Source organism: Mastomys coucha, unplaced genomic scaffold (assembly GCF_008632895.1).
Source record: "Mastomys coucha isolate ucsf_1 unplaced genomic scaffold, UCSF_Mcou_1 pScaffold21, whole genome shotgun sequence".
Taxonomy (NCBI): Eukaryota; Metazoa; Chordata; class Mammalia; order Rodentia; family Muridae; genus Mastomys; species Mastomys coucha.
Genome location: NW_022196904.1, coordinates 178,887,568 through 178,911,934, shown reverse-complemented (window position 1 = coordinate 178,911,934; position 24,367 = coordinate 178,887,568). Strand labels below are relative to the sequence as shown.

The window sequence follows — 24,367 nt, the reverse complement described above, 5'->3', positions numbered from 1 at the left end:
GAACTCAGAAATCCACCTGCCTCTGCCTCCCAAGTGCTGGGATTAAAGGTGTGTGCCACCACCGCCCCCCCTTTTTTTAAAGATTTATTTTATTTATTTTATGTGTATGAGTACACTGTAGCTGTACAGATGGCCGTGAGCCATCATGTGTGTGGTTGCTGGGAATTGAACTCAGGACCTCTGCTGGCCCCGCTCGCTCTGGCCCCGCTCGCTCAGGCCCCGCTCGCTCCCGCTGTCTTCAGACCACCAGAAGAGAGCGTCAGATCTCATTAACGATGGTTGTGAGTCACCATGTGGTTGCTGGGATCCGAACTCAGGACCTTCAGAAGAGCTGTGCTCTTACTGGCTGAGCCATCTTGCCAGCCCCCATATTCTTTAAAATTTATAAAATATTATAACAATAAAAATGAGCATTATAAAAGTTGTTTGATATAAAACAACAATCAATTTAACAGTCTAAGGTAGATGCTTGTCTACACAATACTGAAAATACATATGTTTTTCTCAATATAAATTTTAAATAACTCCAAATGTATTTAAATAAGTCCAAATGTACTAATGGGATAGTTCAAAATAATACATCACTATTAATATTTTCTTAAATGAACATAAATATATAAAGTGGGTTTTTTTGTTTGTTTTATATTTAGTAGAGCTTAAAATCTTGGCTCTTACTGTGGTAACTTGATACAAGAGTTACAAATGTCAAGCAAAGCATTCAGTCTTACTCTTTGTTGTTCTCTTACAAACCCCCTCCCACTTTAATTGTCTACATTTCTTTTGGGTATATGAATACTTTTAAAATATGTAAGCTGTTCTGAAAACCATAGTATAGTGTAAAAAAATGAAATAAACAATACTACTAATAGAGAGGCTGAGATAGAAGAAGCAAGATCTCAAGACTATTATGTTGTACACAGCAAGACATTGTCATGAACAAACAAGCTGAAAGTGTATATGGATTGTATAATATTGGACCTATTTCTCCAATTACCAAATTAGAGAGACCATTGGATGACAGTCAATAAATTTCTAATTCCTCATATTTTTGGATTTCAATCGATTAGGATATGTTGGTAATATTAATTTTCATATTAAGATATTAAGAAAAAGTAATTGTTACTTCCTGTTGTTTTTGTTGTAAGAGGTGGAATTAGGTTTGTGTGGATTTATTGAAAGATTACTTTCTTGCTCCTTCTAGGGTGTAGTTTTGCTCCTTATGTTGATGTTTTCCATCTAGAACCTGGGTCTTTCTAATGACCCATCTTGTCCTGGGGATCCCCTGTCCTCTGTCTATGCCTCTCAAGTACCAGAATTACAAGCAGCTACCATACCTGCCTGGTTTTATGAGGGTTCTGGATGGTCCGTGCCTGTCTCACATGCATTTAATCCACAGAGCAGGCTCCCCGCACTAGAACATAGAACAGTGTAAGGCACATGAAAATGCACTCGGCAAAATACCCAATGCCTCACCACACGCCCTCCAGTCATTCATCACCCTGGCAAAACATAGATGTCACATTTAGAGAACAGGGCGCCGGGGCTGCTGAAGACTTTGGGCACTCAGCACAGGGCAGGCTGTCCCACCCGATTCTAAAAGGGGTAGACAATAGAGGGGAACTATGGGGCGTTGTCTGTTGCAATCAATGACCAGAGTTGGGGCTGACGCCTGTACAAGATTGTATGCACTGGAGTTAGCCTTTGAGTGCTAGGAAACAGGTTTTTGATTAGCTTGACTCTGTGTGTGTGTGTGTGTGTGTGTGTGTGTGTGTGTGTGTGTGTGTGTCTGTAGGAGGTGGGGGCTAGACTTGCTAAAAGTCTTCTGTTCCTGCAGGTGGCTATGGGATGGATGTGACCAAGAAAAGCAAGCGCGATGGCACTGAAGTCACTGAGAGAAGTAAGAGTGTCCGGATTTCTTTTACATAGAACTGTTTCAGCTCACCTGAAAACAGTGTCCCTCACCCTAAGTCCACCACTGCAGCTGCGTCTCTGCGTAGCATCACAGAGACTCCGCACCCTCTCCTAGAAGCGCTCCTCTCAGTCTTTACTTTCACACACTTATAATCAAATTCTGGGATGAAAATTGACATTTTCTGGGCCCAGGAGTGTCTGCCTGGGCATAGGACACTCTCCTCCGTACCACAGAAAATGAAAGAGAAATAAATAGAGGAAAGGAGGAAGGGGTGTGGGGAGAGGGAAGGAGAGAGGGGAGGGGAAAGAGAGAAGGATTTTTTCCCCTATGGGGTTTCTATGAGCAGAATTTGAATACCTGCCTAATCATCTGTGGTTTAGCGAAGGCCTCATTCTCTGCGGCTTATTTAGCCCTTTCTCTCCTTAGGGACATAGGACAATAGAAATCTAAAAGTATAATATCTTACTTATGTTGGAGACTGGGACTGACACAACTCCGGTCTCATCATCCAAATGTACACGAAAACTGGAAAGCAGCTAGATGTACTTTGTGGGACTCTCCGAGTGATGAGTTGAGGGGTGTTTCAACTGTCTCTTCAGCAACTCTAAATTAGGAAACTTTTTCACTTATTGTGTAACTTCCATCTATCTCCAATAACAACAAAAAATTCTGACTCCACAGACTTGGAAAGTAAGTTATTTTTATGTGTCAAAAAAAAAAAAAAATCCCAAAGGCCTGTACAATGAGAGGTTACTGGGAGTTCAAGGGCCATTATTCAAATGAAGCTGCCACCTTCCTGTGAAGAACCATCTCCTTATATGTCTTGCCTGCCGTTTCCACTGCGTTCATAACCCCGTGTTGCTGAAGCAAGAGAGGACTGACTGGAAGCATGCCATGTGAAGGACAGGGATAGATGGACAGCATGTCTGGAGCAGGTGCCGACTGCTGGCTTCACGTGACACACAGTGGCCTGAACCATCTCTTTCCATTCCCCCCTCCTACATGCATGTGTGCATACACTCCACATAAACACATCTGTACACGTGTGCACATATACATGGAAAAAAAATCTCCAAAGACCAGTGAGGGCTAGTGAGATGGCTCAGCATGGAAAGGTGCTAATGTGCTGGCTACATTTGATATCCAGGCCCCACATGGGAGAAGGAAAGAACTGACTCTTACAAATAGTTCTTTCATTTGCCCATACATGTTGTGATACATGCATGCCCCCACACACAGTGGCTGAAGCCAGATGAGACCCCAAATATGAGAGAGGTAGTATTGATGGCCAGTCAGACAAAAGTTGGCCCTGGTATGGCTTTGGGAACCCACTCAACCTCATGTTACTTCAGGGGAATGACTCCAGAGGAACCGGGTCCTGCTTCTGAATGGTATTGCCTTGGACACCTGAAGCTGTTAGCATCTCTGTATATTTTCCACCACTTGACACTAGAGATCTGTCCTGCCTCTGGGATACATGAATGACTCATTTCACTGACCTCAAAAGTGATCCACTCAGGCCGCCCTTCCTGCCCACACTCGTGCATGCCCTTGAGGGTTGCAGAAAGAATCATGCCACCCTAGACACACCTTCCACTTCATCAGGACACACAGAGTGAGATTAGCCAGGTCTTGGCTCCAGCTGGCCTCAGCATCTTTGGGAAGGAACAGATAGTGTGTGTGACTATAAGAAAAGGAAGGCTGGCCCTCTTTTAAACTTAAAGCTAGACCTGGACTGGAGCAATGAGTAAGAGGCCTTGGCGCCAAGACAATTCATTCTTCCAATCAATAGATAACTTCCTTTGGTACCAAGAGGGAATTTTATATTCTACATCCATTGAGCTTCATTGTTGTTGTTGCTGCTGCTGTTCATATTTTCAGACTCCTTGTCATAAGACCCAGCAGTCCAAAACCTTTGTTGAGCCTAATGCTTACCCTATGGCAGACACCAGGTCCTGCCAAAGCCCAGCAATGCCAGCACATCCCACAGCATCTTCTCTTCCCTTTGTCTTTCCCAGTTGTCACGGAAACAGTAACGACAAGACTCACATCCCTACCACCAAGTAAGTGGCTCTGCGTTAGTGCGTCCCCTGTGAAGGCCCCAGTCTGTGGTCTTCAATATGAGAGTTCACTTTCTCTCTAAGAAAATCTAAACTCTCTGGAATATGTTGTTTTGCTAACAGCTATACCGATGTTGACTTATACATAACAGCTACCAGCTTGAGCTGTAAGCTTCACGGTTGGAATGTACAGCAACTGCTTGCTGGTCTAGTTTACAGTCACGTCCATCACTCCCTCCAATGAGCCCTCTTGCTCATTCACAGCCATGCCCCACTCTCCTCTGCTCTCCCTGGCCCCTAAGAACGACATCAGCTGTCTAGCTATATGGATTTGCTGTTCTGTAAACTACTGGAAATCCTAATCGTCCGTGAGCTTCATCAGGGCTTCCTAAGTATTGATAGATTCTAATGCCAGGCCCAACACCACCCCTGGGCCCTGATGGGCCTTGGAATAGGGAGAACCCACCCATCTGTGGCCAGAGTAGGGTGGTAGAAGCAAGTCAACAGGAGCCCAGAGCCACCTCTGGTCCTTCCAGCGCTTCTAGTGGCTGTTGTGTCTAGGTCCTGGTTGGACATACGCAAGAGGCAAGCCCAAACTTCATCTGAGATGGAGGAACTGCCTCAGCTAATTTTCCTACCGAATAACTGTGTGCTCCACCAGAAAGCTCTCATTCCCATCGAGCAGGGCATTCACTCCAGACATCTGCACTGAAAGTGAATAAGTAGGGGGGAAGGGCAGTGTGGAATGTGGAGTATGACAAAAGAGAGACCCCAGCCGGCAGGATCCTGGTGAGAAGGAGGAAAGCCCATTGAACAGAGAGTGAGCAGCCCCTCTGACCCGGCTCCACCCTGAGGCTGTCACCTGCCTTTGCAGAAGGGAGCACCAGCAATGGATACGCTAAGACGGGCTCTCTGAGTGGAGGAAGTCGGCTAGAGAAGCAAAGCCTGACCCATGGCAGCAGCGGCTACATAAACTCAAGTAGGTGCCTATTAGTCTGAGGGGCAGGGTGGCAGACAGAGGTGAGAAAAACACCATCTGCAGTCAGCACATGAGCAGGACCATGACCCTGTCTGCCACTCACTCCACACCCCACTAAGAGTTACCCAAAGGGCAAGGGAAGGTGGGCCGACTCTCGAATCATCAGCATTAAACACCTACATAAAACAGGTTCGGTTTTCATTAAGTGTCCAGGACAGGTAACCTTCACGAAGCAGAATCCCTCTACTTAAGCCGCAGCTTTTAAGAAAGGTTGTGCGTATTTAGGGTTTACACTTGGATTACCAGCGATGCATGAAGGCTGAAGGCTGAGTTGCTCTGCTGAGAGACTCTAATGACATTTGCCCTGTGCTACTGTATTCTGCTGGGCGAGCACCCAACATGAGCCTATTGTTCCCCAAAAGGTGATCTCACACGAAAGCAGAAAAAGACAGCAGAAGTATGACAGAAACATGCACACACACACAGCAGACCCGGAAGCCACTAAGATGTGGGAGAGAAAATAAAAAGGAACAGGACATTCGGAAGGACCTGCCCAGAGGGTTAGAGTCCAGTCCCTCTGAGCGGGGGTCAGTGGTCCAGCATCAAGTCAAGTCTGTGGCATCCCTACCACTTCCACACACCCTGTGTGTGTGAGGACATCCTGCCTTTCGCTGTCTGCTCCAAAAGGCAGTAGCAGCCATCCTGCCTTCAGTGTCCTGCTTTCAGTGTCCCTGAAGTCCCCTACCCACCTCCCAGGGCCCTCCCTTAGCATCCAGGGGGTTATTTGGCTAATACCACTGAGTCTTGATGTAGTGGGATCGTCTCCAGTGAGGCGGTGCCACGAGGATTCACACTCTTTCCCACTTGCAGGTGGAAGCATCCGAGGCAACGCTTCCACGTCCAGTTACAGGAGAGCTCACTCACCCGCCTCTACCCTGCCCAACTCTCCCGGCTCCACCTTTGAAAGGAAAACTCACATGACTCGCCATGGAACTTATGAAGGTATCTGACCACTTCCTGATGTAACTTCGTTCATCCTGTGCATGTTGGCTTCTTGGCTTCTCATGTGTCTGCACCCTGCCCCACCTCGCATCCACATTATTGGAAGATTCATTCATTCATTCACTCATTCATTCATCTCTCTCATTCTTTTTTTTAATCCACTTACTCACTTCCCAACTGACAAGTTATCATGTTTTATACTGTACTACATGCCTTATGGATCTTGTCTTCAAGGACCCTATGGTCTACAGACAATTGAAGACCACCGAAAGAGCAGTAAGGCCGAGTTGACGGAGGTTTCTCTTTTCCACTAAGGAAATCAAAGACAACTGTGGAGACAACTTAAGTTGTGGAGACAACTTAAGCCTTGGCCTCCTAGTGACAGTCACAGATGGAAGGACAGGACAGTTTAGGGCAGGGAAGCCATGGCATACAGGACAGTCCAGTGCTAAAACAGGACGGGGAAGCCCAGATTCTGTGCTAGGTTTAGACTTTAGTCTCCACATAAGAAGACACAGAGGTCTTTGAGCCAAACAGCGGGTCATATTTGAGCCCCAGAAAGCTTGTCACCGTGGATAGGTGACAAGCTAAAAGGAAGTCCTCAATAGTGGAGAAGAGAAAAATCTGGGCTGGAAGGGGCAAGATGAAAGAGTCAGGGTTGGCAGGCTTTGCCGTGGATGAAATGGGAGGAAAATCTGGAAATAGCCATCCCTAGGGTTTCAAATGCAGAGTGGGTTCACAGCGGTGTCCACAGCTGAAACGGGAAACTCAGGAGGAAGGCCCTACTTGGGTGAATTCTGCTAAGAGAGTTCTCCTGAAACACATCAGCGATGGCGGTTCACACTGCCGTGTAGCTGGCACATCCTACTAGCGAGGAAACCTTATGGGGGTAAGTAGCCGTGTGTACTAAGTGGTTCCGTCTCCTCTTCAGGGAGCTCCAGTGGCAACTCCTCCCCTGAATACCCACGAAAGGAGCTCGGTAAGTCCCCTCTTTATTTTCCAGCAGTATGCTTTAAATGGTGTGTGTGTGCACGCGCGCGCAAGTGTGTGTGAGCATGTGCACACAGAGCCTGAATGGTGGGGTGTGGAGCAGGGCTACCATGAACCTAATGACTTCTTCTAAAAAGTTTGGCTCTGGCTGACCCGCTTTCTCCTTCACTCTGAAGCATCCTAAGGGGTATGGGGGGGTGGGGCTGCCAGTCATACTAGCTTGTTGGCACCAGCATTGGCTCATGACACCATTAAAATGGTAAGCTGTTCATACAAGGTTCATACACACAAGCCCCTAAGGCCAAGCAATAACAGCAGGGATCCTTCTTCCCGTGGGCTTCACAGAGGCCTGCCACCAAAGAGGAGCAGCAGAGTCAGTGCACAAATGAAGACAGCCCCAGGCCCTCCCCCCTAACTCCCTTCCAGGGGCCACGTCATTCACCCGGGCCACCCTAAACTGTGTCCTCACTTGACCTTAAGTCTTTGGTCTGTATTCTTAGAATCTCAATGTATAGATGAATTGGGGTTACATCATGATTATAATTTTCTCTATTTGCTTACCTTTGGAAAACCAAGGCAGGCTTTAATAAACAAATGAAAGATTTAGCAGTCTTTGGGACCCTTTGACAATGTTTTCAGCTGGTCCTAATGCATCACACCCAGACACACACACACACACACACACACACACACACACCTATCTGTCAGACACAGTGCTCTCAGCAGTATGCATCACACACAGACACACACACACACACACACACACACACCTATCTCTCAGACGCAGTGCTCTAAGCATTAGCTAACTCCACATTTGCTCAGCTAAATTGCATTGAGGGACTGCAAAATCATTATTTACCCTTCAACATCTAGGAGACATCTCTTCAGCACCTGCTATACAGAACCCCCTATGCCCCCCACACACACCCCAGCCTAGATTTAGACACTTTGAAAATATCTCCAAGTGTCAAAAATATTCAGCATGCCAAAAATATGCCTAAGACCATATTTCTCTCTTTCTCAGCCTCTTCTTCAACCAGAGGACGAAGCCAAACACGAGGTGAGTACCCACTGAATTCAGTCCAACTCACTCTGAGCAGCTAGTACGTGCCAGCCTGGAGCCAGGAAGCCAGGTGCAGAAGAACAAAGAACACGTAGCATCCCATTCCCGGCCCCCCGAGGAGCCTCAAGTACTGACAGAGAGCCAATTCCAAGAGCATGGGAAGGAGGTATCTGATAATGACCTAACGGGCTCCAGTGACAGTCTGGGCGATACAGATGTCACATCTGCCTTCACAGCTACCCCCTTCCCAGATGTGCTTCAATCGCTGTTAGAAGCAAGATAAGCAAAAGCCCATCTTTTCCAAATTATTGCAAGGGATAATTTTGTAAAGTCATCATCTAGAAATGATAGAATAGAGAAAAGCTCTCGGAGAAGCCCCCCACCCCCCAGCAGAGCCCGGAGTGACTGCAGGAGCCTTGTGTCATGGTGTGCTGAAGGCAGAGTTCTTTCTGGGCTCTGCGTGTTCACGAGGCCGGGTTCTGCCCTCACTGTGTCTTGCTATCATCAGGAGCTTAAGTCTGGGCTACACCAGCCACCTATAGCTTTAGGATGATTGTCAAAAGACACCCACTCTAACAGGAGCTAATCCTGTTAAGCTCCCAGTTATGGACTTCCTATTCTGATGACTGACTGAACGCTGGAGGGTTTAGATTCTGTGGCCTGCACCTTAAGTGAGCTGGAAGGCAGCAAGATGCTGGATGCTGACAATTGTGAAGAGGCGGTGATAGCGTCTCAGGGCCTCCTTGCTCAGCCTAGGCTCTCATTAAGTCTCAGGTGCCTAGGGGTGTGCAGTTAGCCAGTGGAGAAGGAAAGGGACATACATCCCTTTGTAGCAACACCCAGGTCTCCTGGTAAAGAACTGAGAAGTCACAAAGTAGCCCAGTGAGTTTTGCTGTGCTCAGAACTCAGGACGCAGGGCAGTGAGTGATGCAGACTTCTTCACCCGTAGCATCCCTCTCTCTTCTCTCCCCTTGTACAGAGAGCGAAATTCGAGTTCGGCTGCAGAGTGCGTCACCGTCCACCAGATGTAAGTGGTCACTGTCCTACCACCATGAGAATGTCTAGGAAACAGAGTAAACCAGATACAGGGGCAGCATAATGCTGAAGGGTTAGGGACTACTGTGTTCTCTGTCTCTCTGTCTCTGTCTCTCTCTGTGTCTCTGTCTCTGTCTCTCTCTCTCTGTCTGTGTGTGTGTGCATGTGCGCGTGCACACGCACGTGCCTGTCTGCACTTGTACTCGATCATCAAACATCCTTGAGGGCTTCCTGGATGTGGGCCCCTGGTCTAGGGTCTGAAGCCAGGTTGCTGAGTAAGCCATGGTCCCTGGTTAGTAGTTCAGAGTCCAATGGAGAAATGGAAAGCCACTCAACACCCATAGCTCCATGTGACACACGGAGGGCACACAGCCCAGGGAAATGGAGACAGGCAAGGGCCAGAGGAGCCTTCCTATACCAGGGGTTGACTGAGGAGAAACTGAATGGTGAGTCAGGGTTAGGGTCGGAAGATATAGCTAGCTAGAGACCTCCCAAGGGCAGTTCTCTGTGGGTTCCCAAAGGGGAAGTTTAGATGAGAGAAGCTTTGGGAGCCAAATATGTGGGTTTTAACTCCATCTCAAAGGCCAGAGATTCACCAGTCTCAGCACACTCGATACTCTGGATCCCTCTTGCCCTCATTAGAGGCTCCATTTTGAAATGATCCCACCTTTCAGGGTGGGATCCAGGGATGAGGCCTAAAAGAAGGAAGAGCTGGTATGTGGCCTGGACCCAGAGCGAGGCTGGCCCCAGAGCTTGACACCTGGTCATAGGATCTGACCCCACGTCTAACCCTTTCTCACCAGACTCCTTCCAGGCTTACAATTGTTGATCCCAGTGAATGGAGTTTTCTGGAGAGGGAGGCAGAGCGTTCCCAGCACCTGCTGTCTATCCATCTGCTGCCTCCTGCTCATTGTCCTTGCCTGATGATACCCCCTTCCTTCCTGTTGGCCACTCCAAAGGGACACAAGGTCCTGGTTCTCCTAGCTCACCTTGGTGCAAATAGAACCATCCAGATAGACCTGAGAGTGAAGCAGATATGAGTGCAGACGCAGGGGAGTGTCTAGGAGTTATAAACCTCAAGTCCCTTTGACAATGGCAGGCACACCAGGTCATCCAAGGCACCAGACTCAGGAAAAAGAGAACTGTTAAGTTAGTTTCCTAAAGAGCCTAGCTCTCTAACAGCACAAACCCGGACAGCAGTGTCTTGCAGGCAGTCACCTCTGTGGTGCCTAATGAGGTCGAATCAAGAAATATCTTCCAAGGACTTGGAGCTCCTGTATTTATGACTCTCTTAAGGTTACAAACTGTCAGGTTTATAAGAGTTATGAATTGGCAAAATTTTAAATTATAAAGCTGGTGGAGAGCATCCCTGCATATGAGGCAGATGACAGCCTCTCTGATATCAGAGGGCCACCAATATCTGCTCCCTGATATTGGGACTTTGGACTTAGGAAAGCATCCTGGGCCTGATGGGAAAGTCTGGGGCTCTCCACAGGGACAGAGTTGGATGAGGTGAAACGTTTGCTTAAGGGGAGCCGATCCGCAAGTGCGAGTCCCACCAGGAACACCTCCAACACACTCCCCATCCCCAAAAAAGGCGCCGTAGAGACCAAGACAGTGACAGCGAGCTCCCACTCAGGTAAGCTTGTCAGCTCCAGTCTGCCGTGGGGGTCATGGGGACAATGTGGCGGGTGTGCCCTAAAGACCTTTCAGTTTTGCCAGAATTGGAAAAGTACTGAGCGCCTGCTCTTCCCCATTATGAAGGTCTGGGTGTGGCTTTCTCATCCACCTGGTTGGCTGTCTTCTGAAGATGTGGTATCCGATTCTAAATCCTTAAGATGCCTGGCCCCCCAAGCAGGCTCTGAGAGTGTAGACATGTTGGTCAGGTTCCCCAAAAGAAGACTGAGATGAGCTCTGTAGTATCTACATCATCGGGAGTGAAGCGTTTATCCTGTGCCTACTGTGTGTCAAGCCTTGAGAGAAGGCTCTGAACAAGAGAGGCACAGTCTGCCACGGAGGAGAGGAGGGTCGCTGGGAACTTGAACAGGACTCTAAGAGGTCACACGGGGGGGAGGAGTTCTCAGCACCCTTATGGAGTGTGAGTCTTCCATGAAAGAAATACTCCTTCAGATGACAAAAAGAGATGCTGGCAGAGCCATGGACAGAGATGAGAAGGAATTAACATCTTCTCTGCATGACGATTTCCTACTGTTTCCGGGAAACTCCTGATCCTGTGTCCTTCCTTGTGTGACTTCCCTGTAAAGCCAAGCTTCCAAGCATTTAGCAACAGTCTGGCCAGCTCCCTCTCCCATGTAATAGGCAGAAATGGCATCATGTTTGAAGGTCTGTGAAAAGCCCCGTCAGTGACAGGGTGCCTTTGAGTCTGCTTGAAGCACATAGATGCTTTACTGAGTATCTAAGCAAGAAGGCTGCTAAGATCCAGGACTTATTATACCTGGACACTCCTTGGTTGGCTACATACCCCCCGGATGCTAAGGATGACTAAAAGTAGCCGCTGAGGGAACTACCCCTTGACATCTTTGACAATGACAGTAAGCGAGTTGTTCCCAACGGAGGGAGCAGGTCACCAAGATGCAGGGGGAAAAATCTTACGAGACATAATGAGTAGATTCTAAAGCAAACTAATATCAAATTTTACCAAGACATGGCAAGAATTTTGTAGTCTGAGAGATCAAATCTTGACTTTAGTCAAAAGTAGAATGACTCGGTGCTTCGGGCTGTCCTGAGCTGAGGGAACGAGTTCCCAAGATATGGGACCTTTAGTGCTAAACTCAGGGAATCCCCAGCAGGAAAGAGTTCGAATATCTCCAGGTGACATATGTGTGTGTTTCTGTTCCCAGTGTCAGGAGCCTATGATTCGACAATACTGGACACCAACTTTCCCCCCCACATGTGGTCCTCCACCTTGCCTGCAGGGTCCTCCATGGGGACCTATCACAACAACATAACAACCCAGAGCACATCCCTCCTCAACACCAATGCCTACTCAGCAGGGTCAGGTAGGTGTGACTGCACGCGGCTCGTCACTTCCAGGTGGGGACAGCTGCAGCTCTACTCCACCATTGAAGATCTCCCTCATTGTGTGCCATCCCCATGGTCTCCTTGGAGGGGTTTTTCATGGCCTAATGGCCAAAGTCCATTCATTTCAACTAAATCAACTAGATTCTAGCAGGTATTTTTTTTTTAATAGAACGAACATTCCAGATGGGGTATCAGGAGAAATATAATGGTAAAAAGATCAGACAACCGTGTAACAATGAGTATGAATTGATTGTGGGAATCTTGAACAACTCAGTTTTCTGAGACTCCACTTTATAAATGAAGTCACTAACAAGAGAGCCATTAGCTGGATCCACTTGTCTGCTCCAGGTCTGGACATGCAAAATCATCTTTTGCTAGGACCTAGGGGACCACAGGCTAGTGTCAGGTTCTCTGCATCAAAGAGAGAGAACTGAATACTAAGGGTTTTTTTTTTTTTATTCTAACAACAAAGTGTAACGGGACTCAAGAGGACTCAAGAGCCAGGTCCCAGCACGTCTTTTGACACTCCCACAGAGTCCGAGCTTTTGACACTCCCACAGAGTCCGAGCTTTTGACACTCCCACAGAGTCCGAGCTTTTGACACGGAGTCCAAGCTTTTCCCACAGAGTCCGAGCTTTTGCCTTGCCCCGAGCCTTACCTTCACCTGCCTTCTCTTTCCCACTGTAGTCTTTGGAGTGCCAAATAACATGGCGTCCTGCTCTCCCACCCTGCACCCCGGACTCAGCAGCTGCTCCTCAGGTCAGAACCTGCCACCTTGTCACCTTGGTTGTCCCCTTATACTATTTTGAAAAGAACTTATTTGTGTTTGTTTCGTGCGGATGAATGTCTTGCCTGTATGTATATTTGCTCTCCATTACTGTGAAGTGCCTGCTGGGGGCAGTAGAGAGCACTGGGTCACCGGGAACTGGAGCCTCCACATGTTGGCACTGAGAGACACACCAGTTAAGGCAATCAAGACGCTCCCCTTGGACATGTCCACAGGCCAACTCAAGGTGGACAGTCCGTGAGGGACTGTCAAGCATCTTCCCGGGTGATTCTAGGCTATGTCAAGTAGTTAAGTGGACAAGCCGTGGAGTCGAAACTGGGGCAAGGATTTAGCAGGGTGTGGTGATACACACCTTTAATCCCAGAACCCCAGGGAAGATGCAGGCAAATATTTGAGTTCAAGACCGAAGTACACAGTGAGTTCCAGGGCTGTATAGATATGCTGTCTCAAGAGGGCGTCTTCAAACAAACCACTTTAAATAAAGCTCGGTGGTTGTTTTTACGGCGTGCCACCCCAGCCGTTGGCCCTGTACAGACCTGGGGTTAGAGCAGAAGGGGCATGGTGGGGTTCAGCTCCTGCATCCAACTTCTCTGCTCCTTAGTTGGAAGAGAAAACACCTAACCCACAAGGAGCAATCCTGTAAAGAGAATCCTGTAAAGCAACAGGAGTTAAGTAAATTTATAAAGAGTAAAATCTAAGAGGACTGCCTGAAGGAAGTGGGCTTAAGTACTAGGAAAAGAAGCAGGAAATTAAACCCCACACTGCTGGAGAGATTGGTTTCATATACTTCCTCTGGGTTGATCAGACGGCTCCTGAGCCACCTTCCCAGGCTGGTCAGCTCATTGGTGCTATCTCACAGCATATGGTGTAAAGAAGATATGCTGTCTCAAAAGTGGGTGGGAGATCGGGGCGGGGTGGGGGTGGGGTGCGGGTTATGTGCCTGAGTCAGAAGAGTAGAATGGAAGGTAGAGACCCGCCATGTTAGTGCTTCTCAGCCCGTGTGTCTGTATTCAGTTCCCACGCCATGTACCAACCAGCCATAGAGAGCTATAGGGACGGGATATTTTAGGATTTGGAGGGAGGCTAATATTTTGCAGGCCTTACAATGAACCACTGCTATGAAGACACATGGCTCTTTCTCTGAAACAGTCATTAGTGATGTTTCCTCTGGGTGGGAGATGACCACGTTACTAAGAGCAATGAAAACCAGGAAAGTTTTACAATCTGCCACTGGCCAAACGAGTTTTCACGAAAATGATCTGGGGGTCTCCAGGAGGCTCCCAGCACCCAGAGAGCATCCTTACTTACTTTCTCTCTATCTCTCTCTCTCGCAGTGTTTGGCATGCAGAACAATCTGGCCCCCAGCTCTTCTGTCCTCTCCCATGGCACAAGCACCGTTTCCACAGGTGGGTAGCGCAAGTCTGGAGCTTAGAACTGGGAACCGACAGCCCTTAGACGCTACAGCCTACAGCATGCCTTTTTACAAACAGTTAAAAAGACCAAGTGGCCTTTCCCCATCAGTAAAACAGCCCTCCCTCCGAGCCTAGAGAGGCCAACCTTTATCCCTCGCCATTTCCAATGTAAGCTAAACACATGGGGAACCCTGTAAACAAAGCCAGCGCCTCCACCCTGCGACTCCTAGCTCCCAGTTTCTCTCAGCCCATCTGGTCAGGGCAGTGGTCTCTAGAGCTCACAATGCACTTTTCTGCAGATCACTGCCACTCAAATGAATCTTAGTGGTTGTTTTTACGGTGTGCCACCTGGACCACTGGCCCTGTGCAGACCTGGGGTTAGAGCAGAAGGGGCGTGGTGGTGGTCAGCTCCTGCATCCAACTTGCCTGCTCCTTAGTTGGAAAAGAAAACACCTAACCTACAGGAAGCAATAAGAGAATCCTGTAAAGCAACAGGAATTAAAGAGTAAGGTCTAAGAGGACTTCCTGGAGGAAGTGGGCTTAAGAACTTGGAAAAGAAACAGAAAATTAAACCCCACACTGCTGGAGAGAGTTGGTTTCATATGCTTCCTCTGGGCTGATGAGACGGCTCCCAAACCACCTTCCCAGGCTGGCCAGCTCAGGGTACTTTCTCTCTTGCAGCCTATGGAGTGAAGAAAAACGTGCCCCAGCCTCCCACTGTCACCAGCACCGGTGTGTCCACCTCTGCGAGTGAGTACTAGTGTCAGCTTCTAGGGCCCAGGTTGGCACACAGAAAGAAGTGCCGGATATAACACATGGTTTGTGGCCTGGGACCCACAAACACAACTCAACCCCAAGGTCTCATGGATGCTTCTACAGAGATGAGCATCCTCACGGTGTTCCTCCCAGGGGCAGAAGCTCCACTGCCTACACCTGCCTGCTGTCTGTCACACTCCAGCACCACACTTATCTGGGAACTGCTGGCCTTCTGGCCTTCTCCTGTTACGTGTAACCTGTCAGAGGCAGGGAGCCCAGAGGGGCTGCCAGCACCTCACTGATAGAATCTTTACCAACTTGAGCTCACCGCATGCGATGAACTATTTCTTCCAGGGCTTAGCTCCTGATGGGTCTCTTCCTAATCAGAAATTCATTCATTCAAAATAAAATTTTACTGAGCACCCATGGTTTAGTATCAGACAGTTTGGTTTTCCAGGTGTCTGGGTAGCATGTGGACCAGACTCGTGGGGAGAGGAGGACAATTCTAGGGGGACAAGCAGATGAGAGATACACAGAATGCCAGATAATTCCAGAGAATGACATGATTCCCAAGCAAGCAAGTGATGGGGTAGACATGTGGTCCGTGTACGAGAGAGCAGAGCTTTAGTGAAAGTTTGCCTAGGATAGTAACACAAGTCTATCAGGTTAGTTTAAGAAGGACCTGGCTAGTGAAGGAGACTTCTACAAAATCAAGGAAGATTCTGTGTCTACAGGTAGAGAGATAGCCCCATAGACCAGTCATATAGCACTGCTCACATGGACCTGACCTCAAGATAGCCAGACCTAGCCAGCAAGATGCTTCATAGCATCACTGTCTAAGAGAGCAGGAGCTCCTCCATACACACTGGTGAACCTCCTTTCCTTCCCCCTCATCTACTTCTGTCCTTTCTAGCCTGTACCACCAGTGTCCAGAGTGATGACCTCTTGCATAAAGACTGCAAGTTCCTGATTCTGGAGAAAGACAACGTACCAGCTAAGAAGGAGATGGAGCTCTTGATCATGACCAAGGACAGTGGGAAGGTCTTCACCGCCTCCCCCGCCAGCATCTCTTCAAGTAAGCCAGAGCTCAGGTGGAGTGGGTGGCGTGGGCTCCGGAAAAGGGCTTCACAAGTACAGGAGGCCCGCCACTCTCACGAGGTGGTTTGAACTGATATAGTCATCAAATCATGGGGATCCCATTTCGATGGAAAAAGACCTGCCTGGACCTGCCTTGAGTACAGAGAAGCCAGGAAAGCTTGGGAGCGCCCACAGGGAATCTGTGGGCAACAGGAGTCTAACCACAGACCCCGGGGAGGGAGATTAACCCAGGAAAATTGGACTAACTTCCTACCAAGCTAACTGTGGTCTTCCCAGGGAGCGAGGGGATGTGAGCAGGCAGGGAGAGTGGGGAGAGAATGGAGCAGATTATCACTGCTTGTGTGCACAGCGGGGGAGAATGGAGCAGATGATCACTGCTTGTGTGCACAGCCTCTTTTTCAGAAGACACCCTGAAAAAGGAGAAGCAGGCTGCGTATGCTGCTGATACCTGCCTGAAGGCAGATGTGAACGGTAAGACAAACATGACCCTGCCCACCCAACTTCAACAAAGCTGCGTCTCATTTCATCTTCTCCTGGCGGCACCCAAGAGTGTTAGGAACATAGAATCCAGGCCTCCTCAGGCTTGCTGGGTGGGAAGCTGCACTTTTAATGTGGGAATGAGTGTGTGCATGTGTTCATGTATTACATGTTCGTGTGTGTGTGTGTGTGTGTGTGTGTGTGTGTGCGTGCGTGTGTGCTTGTGTGTGTGTGCATGTGTATGAGCACGCATGCGTGGGTGTGCATGCATGTGGGAGTGCACTGTGTGGGGCGTATGTGTGTAGGATGGGTGTGTGCATGGATAGGTGTACAGGTGGGAGGTCACATGTGGGGGTTCACTACATGGGGTTTCATATGTGTGGGGTACACATATATGTGCTTATGTGATCTTCTTCTACTCACGTTCAGCTCCAAATTTACATATGTGCTTTTAGGAGACCTAAATACCGTGTCCACAAAGAGCAAGGCCATCTCGGCAGGTGAGTAAGAATGGGGGGGCCCTGCTGTGAAAGGGTCTGAGGGGCTGGCCGTGGTTAGAGGACAGATGATGTCATACATGAGCTGTTCAGATCTGGCCTCCCTAAAGGCCCGAAGAAGGATAGAAAATGGGAGTGGACAGGCTGAAGGCAGTGACCGCAGAGTCACAAAGACGACGTTCCACGGGATCTACAATTTGTCAGCCTGTATGATCCCTGAGGTCGAGTCTTCCGCCAGGGTAGGCATAACAGAACAAGCCCAAGATGGTGCCATCCCACGCTTGCTCCAGGCCCCTGCAGTTTCTCCACTCCTCCCTTGCCTTGGGAGAGGAGTTCATGAAGTTCCCACCTCTCTAAGAGAACTGCCAGCCTTACTTTGTGAAATGTTTTTAAGTTCATGGTACTAAGTGTAGCTCCAGGGTGCTGTGGGGACCACAAAGACCGAGCGTGTCAGTGAGGCATGGCGACCTGAGCATGTCGGTGTAGGCTTAATCAGACGAAGGTGTTGTGACAGATGCATGTGACACTCTTAACAATGAAGATGTTTTCAATCCTGTGCTGTGGTGCTGAATCCTCTGATGATTTCATTCCATAACCGGTTTTATGAAGCAGGTCATCTTTGAACCTCATTTTATAAAGTGTCAGGGTCACACAGCCAAAGCCTGGGGTTTTCAGACTTACTGTCCAGCCGTAACCTTATGTTTGTGAAAAGTCCTATGTAAATTAAAATCATCTTCCTCCTCCTCCTCCTCTTCTTCCTCCTCTTTCCCCTCCTCCCCTCCTCCTTCTCTCTCTCCCCACGATGGGCAGGAGCCTCCTGAATTCAATTCACCCTTCCTGTTTCTTCCACAGAAAACCACGGCTATGACCGAGGTGGCGGTGGCGGCGGCGGCGGTGGCGGCAGAGGCAAAGGCGGAGGCGCCGGTGGTAGTGGTGGTGGCAGTGGCGCCAGTGGCAGTGGAGGAGCATGGGGGGCTGCACCAGCCTGGTGCCCCTGCGGCTCCTGCTGCAGCTGGTGGAAGTGGCTGCTGGGCCTGCTGCTCACCTGGCTGCTGCTGCTCGGTCTACTCTTTGGCCTCATTGCTCTGGGTAGGCGTCAACACCACCAAGCCTAAAGTCCCCAGCCCCTCTACGCCATCCTAGGGATGGGAGAGCATGAGTGGCCCTGAGGGTTGGAGCCACGTGGCTGGAGATGACAAGCATAAACCCAGTACAGATAGGAAAGAGCCCCTGGAGGCACCTGGCCCAAGTCTTGAGATCACTCTGCAGTATACCAGGACCTACAGTCCTAGCTCCACTCCAGGCTCCTGCGCTGGCGGCCTTAACACTGCCCCACGGTCTTTCTGCCTGAGCATTTAATCTCGCTCCTTGCTAATCCTCTCCACCTCGCAGGTGAAGGAGAACCTGGGGGTGATAGGGCCGGGGCTCCTGGAGGTTCAGGAGGAAGTTAGCCACTGTTGCCCATAAGGGTTGTCTCTGCATACGTACTGCAGAAATTGTACCCAGTGGTGTGAAGGAGCCCCACCCCAGACCCAGGACCCCAGGGCAAGTGCCATTCTCACTGATGGTCCATGTATGTCCCTCACAGCGGAGGAGGTGAGGAAGCTGAAGGCCCGCGTGGAGGAGCTGGAAAAGACCAGGGTGCTATATAATGACGTCAAGACCGACAGAAGCAACAAGGACCGCCTCCAGGCTGAGGCACCCAGCCTGGAACTTGGATTAGGCAAGGCTGAGCTGGGCGGCTACAACCAGGAGGCCATCTGGCTGTTTGTAAGGAACAAGCTGATGACCGAGCAGGAGAATGGTGAGAGCCAGGAACACGGCCAGGGAGCCTAGAACATTGGGCCTGGGTGGCCTTATGCCTGTCCTGGGGACACTACACAAACTCTTTCCCCGTCCCATCCTATCCCTCCATCACTCTAAGAGGCAAGATAGAGCCGGGCTGGGATCCCATTTCACTGATGGGAAAACTGAGTCCAGGGGAGAATCATTGTTCAAGATCATTGGAACCACAAGGGTTATATTTCTAATGGCTAGCTTCTGCCTCTTCCCAACACCTCTCCTGTGTGGGTGGGTGAGTGGGCGTGGGTGTATGACTCATGATTTGCTCTTTCTCATAGGAAATCTCAGAGGAAGTCCTGGTCCAAAAGGTATTGGAGTGGCTCCACCTTCCCCTGTTCCCATTCCTGGAAGGGAGGCATGTTCCCCTGGGATCAGACTCTTTCCTTTCTCCAAATGGGAGAGTGTAGATACCACCTGTCTGTCTGTCTGTCTGTCGGAAGGCTGCGAGTTGACTCTGCAGTCAGTCAGCCTTCACAGCAGGGTCGGAAGCCTAGGCACCAACCACGCGGGAGAAGCCTAGTTGTCTATGCCTGGGTGTCTCCAGCAGAGCTGCAGGGATCCGGCCCCTCGCCTTGATATGTGGCTCACATGTTGTCAAACAGCTGTGAAACATGGGTGTGAAAGTACTTCTTGGTTATTACACGATCTCACAGTATCGTCTTTCTGGTTTTAGGCGACACGGGGAGTCAAGGGCCTAGAGGTGAGTATTCTAAGGACACTTACTTACCTTAAACACTGGAGAGATGAGCGGTTAAAGCAAGCAGAAAATCTCTCAGGCTGAGAAAGGCGATTTAACCAGCTATAACCCGTGCCTGCTGGCAGAGGTTCCCAATCCCATCGCCCCTGGCTGATACAAAGAAAGCTTCTCTTGGCTAATTTCACTGGGAGTCTTATCTACTCTGGTGTGGGGAGGAACTAACCAAAGATTCCGGGCCCTTGCCCGAGTCTCTGATTAAGTGGTTAAGTGGCTGTGGATGGGCCCAGGAACCTTCTGTCTTCATCACCCCAAGGAATTCTGCACCCTTCCTAGGGGTGCCTTCCCTAGGAAGCACCATCCCAGGAGAAAGGTCCTCTTCCGTCCTTGACTCTGTTCTACCTCAGTCCCCGAGAGACCCCAGGCAGGAAGTGGGTTCATCCTTTGCCAGCCCTTCATTCCTGTCTGTCTCCTTCATGGTTCCCACACACCTCCAACTTCAGCACATACCATGGCTCGCTCTCTACCCAAGTCTGCCTCCCAAGGCCTACAAGCCCACACTCCTCCTTACCCTGCTTAGGATGGGAGCTTGGTGGCGCTGGAGTCCCCAGCCTGATGTGTCACGTAAAGTGCAGGACTCCTGAATGCGATTGAACTTCAGAAAACCATCCAATTTTCATTATAATTATGTCCCAGACAACTTACGAGGCCTAAGGATACAAAAAAGTATTTGTGGTTTTAGCAATTTGAATGGAAATGGACGTATCCGCCCCCGAGAGCCCCATGTGAATCCTGCTAGTGGCCCTTCATGGGACCAGGCCAGGTTCTCCATCTGACATCTCCTTTTCTTTTGTCCCCACAGGAGACCGAGGCCTTCCTGGGACCCCAGGTGTGTAGCCTGCAGTAATCTCGGGTGTTGCTGGCTTAGGTATGCTCAGTCCTGGCTACCAACTTCAGGAGGAAGCACAGGCTAAGGTCTTCCTTTATACTCTCAGGTATCCCCGGACCCCTGGGCCACCCTGGCCCCGAAGGACCAAAGGGACAAAAAGGCAGCATTGGTAAGGGCCCCCTCTTCTAATCGTTCATTTCCTCCTCGCTCTTTTCTTACTCATTTACTCAGTAGATCCTGTTTTAGAAGACAGCAGTAACTACAACAGAGAAAGATGGAGAGTTCAATAGGGAATTTGAAAAAGGGGAGGGCAAGGCGGGCACAGACCTAGGGGCACATTCAGAGCAGAGGGGGCCATCGAAGCCAAAGCCCCAAAAGGTGGATAAAGGGGGCTGGAAGCTAAAGAGGAAGACGGGGTGGGCAAGGGCAGCGAGCCACCTGCGGCATCAAGGCAAAACCAGCGCGAAGACAGCGGACTGGGAAGGGACTTACAGATTTGGGGCAGAGGCAGGATGTCAGGTACCCACCGGCCATAGGGTCACTCTGGTCCTGGGCTGAGTGAGCCAGGCTGCGGAGGAAGAGAGACAAGAGACCTAGAAGAGGCTCTGGGCCATCGTTCTGCTGAGGAGAGGCTGCCTGTGGGCTGGCACGGGACCCTAACTGTGAGGTTGACCACCCCCACCTTTAGGAGATCCTGGCATGGAAGGACCCATAGGCCAGAGAGGACTCGCAGGCCCCATGGGACCCCGTGGTGAACCCGGGCCTCCTGGGTCTGGAGAGAAAGGAGACAGAGGTAAGATGCTATGCCCACACCAAGAGGATTAGCCGCACCTGTCCTCTTCCCTTTTCTGGCAGCCCTGGTGGAGCTCTTGCAGAGGTGGGCAGCAGGGAAGATCTGTGCTATACCCTGTAGGGCCAGTTACCGGTGAGGAAGTATGGCCGGGCTGCCAGGGTCTGACCCAGGGCTAAGACACAGGCCGTGATCTGGGGGCTGATCCAGAGAGAGAGAGAGAGAGAGGTCTCGGGGAAGTGACGTTCCCAGAGCAGGTGAGGAACAGAGTCAGGTCAAGGTGGAGAACAAAGAGCCACCGAGCGGGAAGCACAGCCAGGTGTGGGGTGAAACCGGGGCCTTCCAGCCTCTGGGGCTGGGACTCAGTGGAGCAAAAAGCAGAATGCCGGAGTCGGGAACCTAGAGCTTCGGGGAGCTGGGAGGTTTAGAACTCAGCCCCTTTAGCACAAGACTGATGTTATGAGAAACTGAGAAGGACACCAGGAATCTTTCTGTGCCTCCCCCGCCCCACAAAGGCTGCTCGGGTCTATCCACTGAGGACTGGGGATCCTTTCAGGTATCGGTTGAGCTCTGTCTGGGTGCTCGAGTTCATGGAGGGTGTTGCTCATGAGTGGCCTCACCATAAGAGGCACTAGACGATTGGCAGAGCGGGAGGCCTGCCTTCCAAGCGTGACTGCCAGGGCAGGAGTTTCTCAGCAAGTTTCTCCCATTTCTCCTCAGGGATTGCTGGAGAACAAGGTCCTCGGGGCCTTCCTGGTGCCCCAGGTTCTGCGGGTCTCAGAGGTATGTCATGAAGACCGACCCAAGTTTTCAGGGAGGGGCCACATTCAGTGAAGCAGGTCCCGGACTCCCCAGGAGCGCGGGTTGGTAGGCCCAGATCTGTACAAGATGGCCACAAGTATTCCTCCACAAAGGAGTTCTGGTTGTCAAGATGTAGCTACAATTTGTGAGACAGATGGCTATTGCTACTCAGCGACACAGTGTATGGTGTCTAACAAGAAACCAGGTGATTTCTGCCTTAAGTCGGACCCAAATACACACGCAGTGTGCTTGGTGCTCAGCAGCTGGCTTTTCTCTCCGCCTCTGATCTAGACACAGTGTCTTAGGGAGAAGCCAAGGTCTGTGGACCCTGCCAAGCTGTGGTCTCCCCACGAGGGTTGCGCCTGGACCCTCTGGTGTACTGTCAGAGCGAGGACCAGTATGGCCCTTAGAATGAGCTCCTGAGCGTCACCTGCCCTTCACACTGGGGTCAGATCTGCTACCAGCACTTGGGACTTCTGATGATTTTCTCTCTCCTGTTTCCCAGGTCCCAGCGGCTCTCCTGGTCCCCAGGGTCCCCCAGGTCAGTGTGCTGCTGCTTGTAAATACATACTGCCTCTGTGGTGAAGAAAGGGATGTTAAAGGGAAAACCAAACATTTTGAAAGCAAAAGAAGTGATTGATGAAAGCTTCCCGGGCATACAAAACGGAAGTCCACAGTGTGGCCTGTGGCTGAGCTTACGCGTCTTAGTAGGTCTTGTCCAAATCACTGCGGGACTGGTGTCAGGTCTGAGACCTCCCAACAGCTTCACCAACAGGAAGCTTCCTGCCCTGCCTCTGTCTTGTCCCATATGCGACAAATAACCCATCCTGTTACCCTGAGAGCTTGAGCTTCAGCCAGTGTTTCCGTCAGCATCCTTTGGGGCATTCTAATGCCTGAGCCTGGTGACTGCCGGGGACCAGTGTGGGCCAGCAGGAGCCTGGGGAGATGAGGGAGTCCGGGGTGGGGTGGGGTGCGGGGGAGGCAGTCTCTGACTTCTGCTGCAAGGTGTATGTGCACCTACGTGTATATGTGCTGCCCGGTTCCGAGGCTGCGACTCCCACCTAACTATATGCCTTCCTCTGTTGGGCAGGCTCTGTGGGTCCCCAAGGGCTCCGAGGTGAAGTGGGACTTCCTGGTGTCAAAGGTAAGCTAGGGGAGGAGCAGGAAATAGAAAGCATTCTGTGGGGACCTCTCATTCAAGAAGAAGGACCAGGGACTCAGGGTTCCGGGAGGGTCTGACAGACATGACCACAGCCACCCAAGCGCAAGGCAGGGAGGTGAAGTATGGGGTGGGACGCTGTCTTCAGAGACAGACACTGGCCCTTCTTGGCCATCCCCCGCAGGGTTTTCAACACTAAGGTACCCGTCTCCCTTTCAGGTGACAAAGGACTCATGGGACCACCAGGACCCAAAGGTATACAGTTCCCGCTGCTGCTCAGCCTTCACCGTGGTCTGTTCTGCTGCTAGGCGCCCAGACACGACCTGTGTACGGGGTCCAAGGGCACATATTAGCTCTGGCTCCTGGGTCCTGAGAGGGAGCTGGGAGTTCACTCTCCCCCGGCTTCTCAGAGAGGGAAACTGAGGCACAGGGAAGGGAAACAGAGTACCCAGCTCCCACATGCATGGTTGAGTGGTCGCCACCGTGGTGAGGAGGCCCAGGCTGAGGTGCCTGCCCTCTGGTCTGGTCCTCCTTGTGCCTCACCACAGCAGAGGTTGTGGGAGAGTGTGGGGGGATCATGGGTGAACTGACTCTCCAGCATCCTGCTGCAGGGCTCCATGTCATGAAGGGAGATTGCTTTTCTTGCTCATAATTGATGGTTTTTTCCCCACCCCCGTACCCCATGCTTCTTTTAGGTGACCAGGGTGAGAAAGGACCCAGAGGCCTCACAGGTCAGTCCTACCCAGGAATTTAACCCATTCGTGACTTTTTAAGATCTAGGAATCACCAGAAGTGGGACAAATACAGAAGGGTGTGGCAGAATTTCTGTCTCAGAACCCTCAAAGTACTTCCAATTTAAGAAAATCTCCAACAAAGATGAAATACATCAGGGGTGGAGGTTAAGCACATGTCTAAGTGCACACGTAGCTATAGACCACGTCTCTTTGGTGTAAAGACTGTAGCAATCTTTGATCCTCGGGGGAATCTGGCTGGAAAAACTATGAATCAGTTCTCAAAGCAGCATAAAGTGCACACCACTTGGCCTGTCAGCTGCATGCATCCTGCCAACTGCATGGCTTAGA

General features: G+C 50.3%; 1 protein-coding gene across 1 annotated transcript in view; it reads left to right on the top strand.

Moving 5' to 3' along the window:
* Window positions 1-24,367, top strand: part of Col17a1 (collagen type XVII alpha 1 chain) — a 47,320-nt gene that overhangs the window by 6,455 nt on the left and 16,498 nt on the right. Inside the window, exons 2-28 of the mRNA XM_031390616.1 lie at window positions 1,835-1,897; window positions 3,931-3,975; window positions 4,847-4,951; window positions 5,822-5,953; window positions 6,885-6,932; window positions 7,968-8,003; window positions 8,986-9,033; window positions 10,537-10,680; window positions 11,903-12,061; window positions 12,771-12,842; window positions 14,205-14,276; window positions 14,964-15,032; window positions 15,952-16,113; window positions 16,527-16,607; window positions 17,069-17,113; window positions 17,963-18,199; window positions 18,699-18,914; window positions 19,231-19,260; window positions 19,626-19,652; window positions 20,509-20,535; window positions 20,642-20,704; window positions 21,224-21,328; window positions 22,046-22,108; window positions 22,632-22,667; window positions 23,217-23,270; window positions 23,505-23,540; window positions 23,981-24,016. Coding sequence (XP_031246476.1) covers window positions 1,846-1,897; window positions 3,931-3,975; window positions 4,847-4,951; window positions 5,822-5,953; window positions 6,885-6,932; window positions 7,968-8,003; window positions 8,986-9,033; window positions 10,537-10,680; window positions 11,903-12,061; window positions 12,771-12,842; window positions 14,205-14,276; window positions 14,964-15,032; window positions 15,952-16,113; window positions 16,527-16,607; window positions 17,069-17,113; window positions 17,963-18,199; window positions 18,699-18,914; window positions 19,231-19,260; window positions 19,626-19,652; window positions 20,509-20,535; window positions 20,642-20,704; window positions 21,224-21,328; window positions 22,046-22,108; window positions 22,632-22,667; window positions 23,217-23,270; window positions 23,505-23,540; window positions 23,981-24,016 — 2,200 coding nt within the window. The 5' untranslated portion in view covers window positions 1,835-1,845. The remainder of the gene's footprint in view (window positions 1-1,834; window positions 1,898-3,930; window positions 3,976-4,846; window positions 4,952-5,821; window positions 5,954-6,884; window positions 6,933-7,967; window positions 8,004-8,985; window positions 9,034-10,536; window positions 10,681-11,902; window positions 12,062-12,770; window positions 12,843-14,204; window positions 14,277-14,963; window positions 15,033-15,951; window positions 16,114-16,526; window positions 16,608-17,068; window positions 17,114-17,962; window positions 18,200-18,698; window positions 18,915-19,230; window positions 19,261-19,625; window positions 19,653-20,508; window positions 20,536-20,641; window positions 20,705-21,223; window positions 21,329-22,045; window positions 22,109-22,631; window positions 22,668-23,216; window positions 23,271-23,504; window positions 23,541-23,980; window positions 24,017-24,367) is intronic.